We start from the raw sequence: 12,480 nt of genomic DNA, 5'->3' as shown, positions 1-12,480 counted from the left end.
GTGTTATATAGCCAGGGAAGGCTAGCAACAAGAGAGGTAATGATAAGAGTGGTTAGTTAAGAATGCTGGTTTTAAAGTTTCATAAGAAAAAACATTGAATGCAGGAGATTTTAGCATTTTTTTTTTTTTTTAGAATTTTGAGGAGAAAAATGGCATTAGAAATAAGGAATGAAATTAATACCGCAATATTGGTGGAGAGACAAAACTTGCCTGTAGACTATGATAACAATATTGTAAATACATGTACTTAGTTATATAAATACATAAGAAATAAAACTGAAAAAATATACTTTAAAATGTTATCTGTACTGCTTCCTAGGTAGTGGGATTACAGGCTAATTTTTATCTTGATTCTTACATTTATCAAATTACCATAATAAATATAGTTCGTTTGTTATAAGAAGAGAAAAATATAAATTAGCAATCAAATTATGATTATTAATTATCCTCTTTAGTCCTGGAAGCAATATTTCCAAAATTTACTACTACAGGAAGGAAGGCAGATTTTGTCACTCTACAAATAAGTATATAAAACCCATTCATGAGTCATACATCTGAGTAGTGGTCAATGCAGGTTAGAAGTTCAAATTAAGCACACACAATAATTTACGGTATCATAAATAATAACATAGGTTACATATGTTACGACTAAAGCAATTAATAAAAAAAACGTTTTTGACGGATTAAAGCAAATTTTAAGATTTAATCTTATTCAAACAAAAATAAACGCAAAGCCATGAACAAGATATGCAAATTTTAGTATGAGCTGGTTTTGTAAAGGTGCCACAAAATAAAGTGGTTAAAAACAGCCTGTACATTTAACCACATGATCTTTCCAATCTACCCTGTCATTCCAAACAATCATTAAGGGGATCTCTGCCATAGAAAAACATGCATGTTTTCAAGATTTATTTTAACAAATTTACCAACAAAATAATTTAAATAAAAAGACTGTGAAAGTTCAGCAGAGAATTGTGAAAATATGAGTAAAGGAATAAAATTTCACTTATTAGTTAACTAACTTGAAAAGGACTTAGACCTTTATTTTGCTTATAATCCTTTACAAAAGACTAGTATCTTCACATTTTTTAAAAAGCCATTAGTTTATTTTTTCTTTTAAAAAGTACATAGTCAAGAATTATATTACATATAATTAGTTGTGAAAACGATGGTGTTAAATTTTTGTCAGTATAAAGTTAGATATAGTTTAAAAAAACAGAACAATATACAATGCTGTATACATAAGCCAAACTCAATAAATTCACAGGAAAAAACCCCCCACAAAACTTTGCAATGCAATACAGAAAATGTATTGAACACTCTGCTGGAGGAAATGCTACTCTTACTCTTTAAAATACATAAAGTTATTTCCTGTGGCTTTTCTCTCGCCATAAATACATCGTATATAAACTGTCCATGGAGAAGCAGATAATATGAAGCGTTCCTCCACATAATCAATTAAAGTGTCAGATAATTACATTATTTAAAAAACTCCCTGGAAGTCACCATTCACTGGAATTAGCAGTGAATTCTAGTAGTTACTCTTACACATTTGTGTTGTTCTTTATTCCATAAATTGGCATAGGATTAAAGGAAATCTGGTACCTGAATATAGACTAAAGCAGAAAGCCTTCAAGTGTAGTTCAGACTACATAAACATATTTGCTTATACCTCCTGCCTTTGTATATCCTATTCCCTATTCTTTAATATTAGTATGAAAACAAAATAATACTGTTTTAATTGAGTATTTACTATGGGTCAAGCACTGTTTTCGGTTCTTCAAGCACATCACCTCTATTGAATCTGATCCTGTGAAACAGGTATTATCGTACCCATTTTCCAGATGAAACCCCTAAGGATCAGTGAGGCTAAACAACTTGAGCAGGTCACATAGCTCATAACACAGCTAACTGGTATTAAAATTTTGCTTGTCTATCTCTAGTGTCCAATATACTTTCCATTATACCAGATGTCTTTGATCATCACATGCCTTATTAATTTCCATTCATGCTTTAATCTTCCTTTGAATTCAAAATACTTCCTAACACAATTTCTGCATTTAATTTTGCTGTTCTTTTTTCTAGGTCTTAATCATTGCCACCCATTTCATTTTCTCATCACTTTTCTGCTTAATTAACCTACTTAATGCAGAAAAAATAAAACCAGATAATATGAGGGTACTATAAAAAGTTCATGGAAAGATTCGTACTATCTTCTAATTCTATTTTTCCACGAACTGTTTGGAGTACTCTCATAGCGAAGTTAACCTGAAATAAAGAATAATAATCTACTGGCTTATATTTTTATTTTTAAACAGAATATTTGACTATTTGAAAATGTTAAGCATTTAGCTCTTTTTTCATTATGTAGCAAATATCAGACCTAACAGACTAATAGAATTTGGAAGGTGAGTGAGTCCAATGTGAATTACTTAAAAAAGTCCAATGGCTTTGGCATACAAGGTAGGCTTAACATCCTTTCAAGCAAAATATTTTAAGCTTCAATATTTTATTGAACTCTTCAGTGAATTTATACTGCAAATCCCAAGACAAAGAAGGCGGACTGTACATAAATAGAAAATGTAAATTATTAATCAAATTTTCACTGGCATTAGACAGCTAACAGGAAAAAAAAGGAACGAATATTTGTTTCACAATTCTCGTGTCAGGAATTTTACATATTATTTTCTCATTTAAATTAATCTTAACCTGTTCGTTAAAGCACTACCAGTAATATTTAAGATACTAAATTTTAACTGCATAAAATATTCTCAATCATTAGAAAATACGTACAGCAATAATAGTTGATTCTCATTGTGTCTAAGATAATGTAGGATGGAATAATAACTTTATAAACAGGAAAATGAATTTTAGCCAAGGGCTTACAAAACTATCAATTACTTTGCTTGTTTACTAAAACATTTTGATTATACATATTTGTGGGGCACAGAGTTGAATTTCAATCAAGTATACAATATGCAATAATCAAATCAATGTAATTAGCATATTCATTATCTGCAGTTTGATGAAAAGTATTCAACTGTGTAATTATACAATATATCTATTCACCTGTAAACAGACATTTAGGTTATTTATAATTTTTGGCAAGGATGAATAAAGCTGCTATAAACTTTCAAGTACAAGTTTTTCTGTGAATAAATGTTTTTATTCTTCTCGGGTAAATACCCAGAAGTTAGAGTGGGTTATATGGTAAATTAACTTTTCCAAAGTGGTTAAACCATTTTATAATCTCAGAAGCAACTGAAGAGTGTTCCATATCCTCACCATCACTGTGTGTTTTCAATTTTGAAAACCATTGCCATTCATTAATTTGCATTTTCCTGATAATGATGTTGAACATATCTTTATGTGCTTATTGGAGATGCATATTTCTTACTTATTATCGAGTTTTATGAGTTTTATATGTTTACACAGATGAGTATCCACACACACATGCATACATATATACATTCTGGATAGAGGATCTTTGTTAGGTCTGTGTATGGCAACTATTTTCTTGTATTCTGGGGCTTATTTTTTCCATCTTTACATGAATGTCTTTTGAATGAGAGGTAGTTTTCATTTTGAAGATGTCCAAATGATTATTTTTAATATTTTTTATTAATGCTTTTTTGTATCCTATTGAAGAAATTATTGACTTCCTTCTACTCATGAAGATTTTTTATATTTTTAACTAAAATTTTTAAAGTTGTAGCTTTCATGTTTATCTATGATCCATTATAAATTAGCATTACACATGCTGTCAAGCAGGATTGACTTTCTTTTTTTCACACAGGTGTCCAGATATTATAGTACCAGTTGATGAGTAAGACCATCTTTTTATCATTCAATTATGTTGGTGGCTTTATTGAAAATCGATTGACCATACATATCTGGTCTATTTCTAGATTCTTTATTCTGCTCCACTGATGGTATGACTAACTTTCTGCCAAAACTACACTGTCTTGATTACCAAACATTTATAAGAAGTTTTGAAGTCAGATAGCACAGGTCCACCCCATTTGTTCTTCAAAACTGTTTTGATTCTTCTTGGTTCTCTGCATTACCAAATAAGTACTGGAATCAGCTAGTTAATTTCTATAAAAACAGCCTGCAGAGATTTTCAGGGGATTATATTATAAATCAATTTGGGGAAAATGGACATCTTGATAACATTTAGTCTTCCAATAAATGGGCCTTTATTTAAATCCTTTTTTTTACATTTTTTGTTACTGAAACATAATTGATTATACATATTTGAATATCAAATCTGTGTACAATATGTACAATATGATCAAATCAGGATAATTGGTATGCTCATGTTTACAAAACGTAATCAATCTTTGTGACCATTAACTAATTTCTTGCTACTCAGCATACTTGGTAGTTTTCATATTAGAAGACATGCAAATATTTTGTTAAAATTGTTCCTAAGTATTTTATGATTTTGTAAGTTACTGTAAATTTTTTTCCAGTCTTTCATTTCAAGTATATATATAAATACACTTGACTTTTGTAAATTGACTTTATATTCTGGGGCCTTGGAAATCCAGTTATAAATTGTAGCAATTTTTTGTGAGATTTCTTAGAATTTTCTTTATACTAAGTTATATCATCTGTGAAAAGAGACAGTTTTATTCTTTCCTTTCTTTGTAGTGGTTATGACCTTTGGTACAATATTAAATAGAAGTGTTGAGTGGACAACCTTGCCTTGCTTTCAGTCTTAAAAAGAAAACATTCAGTTTTCTCCATGAAGTATGTTAGCTGTAGTTTTGTTGGGGTTTTCTTTGTTTTTTGGGTAGATACCCTTTCAGAGATTAAGATGCTATCCTTAGGAATTCAATAAGAATTTTTGGCTGACAGGATTTTTTCCTTTTCTTTCCAGACATTAGAAATATTGCTTCATTGTCTTTTGGGCTTACTGTTTTGCTGATATGAAGTCAGTCACCAATCTTAACATTGCCTATGTAATGTATTTCTTTTCTCTGGCTGATTCACAAATTTTTTTCTTTATCTTTGGTTTTCAGCAACTTTCCTATAATGTGCCTACATTTATATTTATTGTTTTTTTATCAAATTTGAAGAATTTTCTTCTATTATGTCTTCAAATAATTTCTCTTATTCATTCTCACTCTCTTCTTCTGAGACTCCAATTACAAATAGATTAATCTGCTAAATCCAACATGTAAACTACCTCAGAGTCAATTTCTGTAGATTACTTTTCCTTGATTACAGGTCACATTTTCATGTTTCTTTGTCTGACTAATTTTTATTAGGTTCTAGACACTGTGGATGATATATTGTAGAGAACTGGGATTCTGTTATTTTCTTCTGAAGAGTGCTTACTCTTGCTTAAGGAGGTAGTTCAATGACTGGCTCATCACCCATCACTTATCCTTGGGTAATTTTGCATTTATTCTTTGCTAGGGAGGCTCTATTGAAAGCCCAAGATAATTCTCAAGTTCCTACAAATTTGTGGGACTCAACCTCTGAACTCTGTCTCCCCTAAGCATTTTGCTGGGGCTAGGTTTCAGACTCTGTTAGAACGGGTCAAGAAAAGGCATTTTTCTGGTTCATGGTCCTCACTATGAGGTGCAGCCTTTCTATTTTCTCAGGTAACTGCTAGGAGTGATGACAAGGTGTCACAAGATTATTCTCCTCTTGTGGTCTGAGTATGCTCACTTCCTAGTACCTTTTTAAAATCTAAACTTGATAGCAGCAGCACTCCAGTCAATTTAGGGCCGTTTCTATCTGTATATATTAGAGTACTTCAAAACGTTTGTAGAAAAAATTGAATTGAAAGATAATACAAATCTTTCCATAAACCTTTTGAAGTGCCCTTATATTCAGACCAGCCCTTGCCAAGTTCTCACAGATGGTCTGCACATGTACTACCTGGCTCCTCTCCATGCATACGGCTCTCATCTCTGGTGTCCTCAGCAGGATCACTGTTCCCTACCTAGATTCCCCCTTGCTCCAGGCAAGAAATTGTCTCCAGGCAAAAAGCTGGGTTTACTGTGGGGCTTGCCTAATAAATTTTTCTTCTTTCAGGGATTGCAGTCTGCACTGCTCATTCTCCAATGACTGAAAGCAGTTGACTCATAGATATTTTCCAGTTTTATGGTTGTTTATTGCAGAAGTCCAGTATCATAGCTAGAAGTAGAAGTCCAGTTGTATACTTTTTGCATCTTTATGAATTATTTATAATTATGATTGTTTTAATATAATTCATTAAGAAAAAGCTATCATGAATCCAAATTCATGATATTTTATCATTTCATAAAATGATGTTTAAATATGTAACTGTGCTTTCTTTGATATGAAATGCCAACAATTGATTAAAATTAAATTGTTAATGCAAAATGAATTATCATTCCTTTTAACTATTCTAAGCAGGACAAATGTATAAAGATAATTACTAATACAAAGCATATTGTTGCTTATTATATCACATTCTTATATTTACATTTTATATTCAATGCTGTATTACAAATGTTTGTGACTAGTACATTCGTAATGCAGCTCATAGTTAATTAGCTAGAGACTTAACTAAAACTGCTTTCTCAGATAGAATTAGAAAGTTTGTCGGTTGCTGAGTTTAACATATTAGGTTATTTTATGTAGTGATGACTGAAAAATATACACTGTAGGTTTGAAGCTCCACCAAAATTCACCAAAGTTTTAACTTTTCATTGGTGGCTATGCCTTTGACATCAAAAATTAAGGATGGATATTTTTAAATTAACTAACTAAATGTTTCATCAATATGACATCTAATATTGGCTGTTCAGAAATTAGTTATTATGAATTAAAGGAGATGGCTAACATTATGCCAAAAATTTCTTGGAACACAAAATCTGGAATAAAGTCATTATATCAAGGGATTAATGGGATTAATAGCATGGTCCTCAAATTAGAAATGTCATTTAATTGGCTTTGAAAATTTACCTTGTTATAAGTATAGCTGCATCCACTGAAGTCACGTCTTCTCCCCAGCTTGTTGACATCTCTAAATGTATATCATTCTTTTTGCCAAATTCTTCATGTTGCCACTTACAAAAACTCTCTAGCATTTTCTCTCCATGGTGCCCAATATATAGATCTACCTGCAAAAGAAGATATTTCACTTCAAGGCAAATTATTCATAGGTATATAAAAAACTAAAAACTGAGGGAACTTCTTGAATTACTAAAGCAGACTTCTGACTATAACATTAATTAGAACCTGGAAGATATTCAGGATTAATTTAGCCTGAGCTAAAACTCTTAAAACTTTGTGAAGATGCAGTAATTACAAAATCTGTTTAATGCTATTCTGAAAAAGGAAAAAGGTGCAGTGACACATTAAGAATGTGCAACTTTTAGATTTAAGTAAGTCATTATTTCTACAATTTAAGAACAAAGTTTTTCTAAAGTGCCAGTTAAGCAGCATGCCAAAATGATGCCACAGAATACTCTCCATTTAAAATGAATTACAGATGAGAAAAAGATTCAAAAGCTCACGTTTAAATAAAAGAATAAAAGTGTTGTTGAAAATGACTTTTTAAAATCACACTTTGGAAAGTTAGGGTTTGTTGTCAGGATCCCTGGAAACTAAGAACATTTCATTTTTTGAATAAAATTGAGGTATTAATCTAAACTAAAGGCCAGTCTTATGTATACTTTAAGTGACTCGGTAGATATTTCTAGATTTTTTAAGTCAATAAAATTACATCCCTAACATTCCCTTTGCCTAAAAGTTCCTGAACACAATTTCTCACCCACTTAATTGAATAAAAAAACTCAAGACTTTCTTACTGGAGTTTCATGGAGCAGAATAAGCTTTATCACACGAAGATTGACCTGCACACCAAGACTCTTGTGTTGGAAAAGGTTAAAAACCTAAAAACAAATAAAAATAAAAATCCTAAAATAAAACTGAAAAAAAATCTTAATTTTACTTAAAGTCCAGACATGGGAAAAGTCTCAATTTAGTTTAGAAATCTTACTAAAACAACAAAGCCATAAATCATGGTAATTTTTTAATGTGCTACCTAGACTTTTTTTAAAAACTTAACATTTATTTAATTTGTGTTAGAAAATACTTAACTGGCACACCAAATCCATGCTTTCAGGTCTCCTCCACTACTTAGAGGAGACCTGAGTTGTTAGGCTGTGTTAGTCCACCCTTTGCTGAATACTAGTGCAGTGCTCAGGAGGTAGCTGAATATGGACAGAAATGTCTGAAGTATGAAAAATTTTGTCCACTGGAAGAAAAGCCAGATGACAGCAAATACAGTAAAAATGGGAGTATTTTTATCCTTGAATCAGTGGTTCTTACCATGCTTATTTTGGTAACTGGAATTATAAATGGACATTTGCTTTTGGCTTTTATTTCTGTTTATCCTTTCCTAAGAACCACACTTCACGACAACCTTCTAATTCTTCCTCGAAGGAGGTTTATTCAACAAAGTATGCAATTATGCCAAAGGATTAATGTGGTAGAAAGCATCCCTAAGATACAAACTAGATATCTGCAGGCCAGAAACTGTCAACCTAAGTTAGCTACCTGTGATTCAGATGATTCAGATGGTTAAAATTTAGCTATTTGCTATTAGGTTTTACGCATCAAGTAGAATCATAATTGACATTCGATTTTATATACCTATATAAGAGTGGATTATAAACATCCATTTTTACACCACCTTGTAATTAATCTATAGTGCTTTGGTGGGGCCATGCATATAAACAAATATAACATTTCTGCTAATTTCAACAAATAGCCCTTTAAAAAAGAAAAGGAAAAGAAGGACACCAAAAAAAAAAAAAAAGAGACAGAGAAAGAGAAGAATAATAGAGAAAAAGTTGTGCCATGCCACATGAAAATTAACAATAAGGGTATATTTTTTTAAATTAGAAGACGTAAATCAGTTCCTTTGCCCATTTTTTAATTGTGTTATTTGATTTTTACTATATAATTGCTTGAGTTCCTTGTATATCACATCTTAGGCATGAGTACTGACAATCTGCTTTGTACCCCATGAATATTCATAACCTATAAATAAATAAATAAATAATTTTTTAAAAGATGTAAACCATTATTTCGATATTGCTTTTGAGTTGGATCAATTTGGCATACCTAAATTATTTTCTACTGATGTCAATAAAAGAAAGAAATAGTAATGAGTTGATTTTAGAAAACTTCATTATAAATACTCACACATTTCTTCCTTAGAGTTTTCTTGAAAAAATTCCAAGCGCACTTTAAAGTTTGCCTACCATATTTAAGATGGTTAGAATGAATCTCCTGGCTGCATCTGCTCCATGATAGGAAACCATTGCTGGGTCTGCAACCACTACAGTCTCTATGTTGTATTCTTGAGGTAATTTGTATGAATATCGTTTCCCTCTTCCACTTTCTGTTATTTTTTTAGACCTAGATCTTCCTTTATCTGCAACAGAAAATTGAATTTTTAAATGTACCTCTATCTCACGAAAGTGAATAATATTACTCATTCATAATAGTGAGCAAAACGAAATATGTTCCCTGCACACATGGAATCTCAAAGGGCATTTGGCTTTGGGCTGACTTTGGACTCCAACAGACTGGACTTCTGTCCATTATTAGCTCTGCCACTTTAAGAAATTAACATCACCCAGTCAACCTCAGTTTTCTCATCTGTAAAATGGATAATACCTATTTTCTAGAGTTGTTGATGGCTTATAATAAGATCACGTTAATAAAATTTCTAGCACAGGGATCCATATAAACAAAATACTTCAATAAATAAAAGATATGATTTCAGTTTTGACACCAATGACAAAATAAAGGTCTACTTGCAAGAAGTGCCTGAAAGTGACTGACCCACACATCTTAATTTCAAGCAGGTGCACCCGATTACTAAATTATTATGCATGGATTACAAAGGATTTGGCTCTACCTTCCATCAGAAGCACATAAAAGTTATAACCTTAGTATAATAAAGATTCCTCAAACAGAGCCCAATAAAAGCAGAAATCACTAAAAGAAAAAAAAATTATGTTTGACTACATACAAATTAAGAACTTCTGTTTATCAAGATATTCCACCATCAAAACATGCCACCAAGTAGGAGAAAATATTTGCAATACTTTCCCAGAATAAAGAAATAAAGAGCTACTCTAAATCAATGACAGACAACCCAATCAAAAAATGGGCAAAGAACTTGAACAGCCATTTCTCCCAAAAGAATATCTAAAAGGCTAATAAATTTATGAAAAGGTGCTCCATGTCATTAGTCTTCAGGGAAATACAAACTAAAACCACAATGAATTAAATGGATTAAAATCCCTAGAATGGCTAAAATTAAAGAGACTGACTGTATCAAGTGTTGACAAGAAGGTAGGGATAACTGAAAGGCCCATACACAGACATGCTGGGAGTTTAAATTGGGATAAATGCTTTGAAAAACTGACTTCAGTGTCTATGAAAGTCAAACATTGGCATATCTGATGATCAATGATCTGAAATGTACACCCATCAGAAATGCAAGCAAACTACGTGTACAAGTTATTCAGAGAAGCACTATTCTTGATTGTTCAAATGACCATGAGTAGTATAATGGATAAAGAAACTTTGGTCTATTTTTATCATGGAATACTATATAGCAATAAAAAGAAACTGACTGGCATAACATGCAAAAATATAGATGAACCTCACAAACAAAGCTGAGCAAAAGAAGCTAATTACAAAAAAGTAAGTAGTGAGATTCCATTAATAAACACATCAAAAACTGGGAGGACATGGTGTTAGGAATGAGGATAGTGAATATCTTGAGGTAGGAGAAATGAGTGCCTATGACTGGGCAAAAGGCGGGTGTCTGTGGTGCTGATATTTTCTATATTCTGATTTGGGTGGTAGATCATGGTTCTGTTCATTTCGGGAAATGTCTGCAGTTGGATACATTATTTATGCAACTTCCTGTATGAATGTGGTGCTTCAATAATGAATTTATTATTTTAAGAGCTTTATTGAGGTGCAATTTACATGTCATAACATGCAGTCATTTAAGTAGACAAATCAATCAGTTTTAATAAATTTCTACAGTTGTGCAACCATCTTCACAATCCTTTGTTAAATCAGCTGTCACTTGTTCCTCTCCTTGCCATTTACAAAATTCTGTTGATGTGTCTAAACTGCTATCATCTTTTTTCCCAAAGTTTTAATAAATTTCTACAGTTGTGCAACCATCTTCACAATCCTTTGTTAAATCAGCTGTCAATTGTTCCTCTCCTTGCCATTTACAAAATTCTGTTGATGTGTCTAAACTGCTATCATCTTTTTTCCCAAGCTTGTACTTGTTGACGGACACCCTTTGTATTTCTTTACTATAATGTCAGTGGAGTCCCTGGAAGTGTGAAGAGAAACGTGTGTTCAATTAATCATGTTTCCTTGGAGCTCTCTATTGTTGTTTTGAACTCAGGGATGTGTATTCTCACAGTTCTGGTCCACCTTCTTGGTTTCTAATAAATTTCTTTCCTTGAGTCTTGTTCCAGGTACCTTGGCTTTACCTTACTAATTGAATTCTATTTTATTCTGTTTACCAACCAGCTATTCTACTTTTCTTTGTCCTCTAATATCTTTGCATGGTTACAGGATTAATTTATCTCTTGGATCCTTGACCTACTGGTTTCCTTCTCTTACTGACTTCTAGGCCCAACTGAGTCAGCTCTCAGATGTAACATGAATTGGATCCCAGAACCATTGCTGGAAACGTCCCTGATCTCAGCTATCTTCATAATTTACTTTCTCATTTTTTTCTAGCAATGACAGATTAAACAGATTAAAAATCTATTTAGCGAACCAAGTTTTATCCAAATATCATGTAGAGTCAATTAACTATGTTAACTGAAGTGTTATAAAAATAAATGCAAACATTCCTTGTTTATTGACAATAAGTATTATATCATGAAACAAGACAATGCAAGATGAAAAAACAATAGTAGCCATCTGCAACAGAATCATTACAGTTAAAAGTAAACTTTATGGATCCAGATTTAGCACCAGCAGCTAATATCAAAAACCTTGAAGAAGGACAAAATAAGAAGTTGGTTTTATTAGTATCTTAAGATCTAGTACACTTAGGATTTAATTGTGCAGCTTTTCTAATTGCAATATACATTCTACCTACAGTTATATATTAGTACCTTGTGATATTAATTTATGATAAATATTCAGTAGGGAACATTTCAACAAGTTTATGAAGAGACTCATTTTGGCAGAGTCAGCACTTAATAAAGTGATCATAAGATAAGATAGATAAATATAGACAGATAATAGATACAGAGTTCTATTATTTCCATCTAGGAAGATGACAGGGAGATTTCATTGGCCTTGAAAGAAAATGAGATACTCTGAGTACTATCCAGCACACATCGGTCAAGTACAACAAGGGACAGCTTTTTACCAGTGTCAACTTCTACCAAGGAAATAAGATTAATACAGATGCATCCAATCACTAAA

The 12,480-nt window shown here is 31.9% G+C and overlaps 1 protein-coding gene across 1 annotated transcript in view; it reads right to left on the bottom strand.

Annotated features, from left to right (window-relative positions):
• The window catches only part of ADAMTS19 (ADAM metallopeptidase with thrombospondin type 1 motif, 19), a gene marked incomplete at its 5' end in the record, with an annotated part of 206,929 nt that overhangs the window by 131,261 nt on the left and 63,188 nt on the right, over nucleotides 1-12,480 (bottom strand). Inside the window, 3 exons of the mRNA XM_008585687.1 lie at nucleotides 6,949-7,106; nucleotides 7,797-7,880; nucleotides 9,258-9,430. Coding sequence (XP_008583909.1) covers nucleotides 6,949-7,106; nucleotides 7,797-7,880; nucleotides 9,258-9,430 — 415 coding nt within the window. The remainder of the gene's footprint in view (nucleotides 1-6,948; nucleotides 7,107-7,796; nucleotides 7,881-9,257; nucleotides 9,431-12,480) is intronic.

This window comes from Galeopterus variegatus, unplaced genomic scaffold (genome assembly GCF_000696425.1).
Source record: "Galeopterus variegatus unplaced genomic scaffold, G_variegatus-3.0.2 Scaffold3671, whole genome shotgun sequence".
NCBI classification, from domain to species: domain Eukaryota; kingdom Metazoa; phylum Chordata; class Mammalia; order Dermoptera; family Cynocephalidae; genus Galeopterus; species Galeopterus variegatus.
This window is presented reverse-complemented; position numbering and strand designations above follow the sequence as displayed.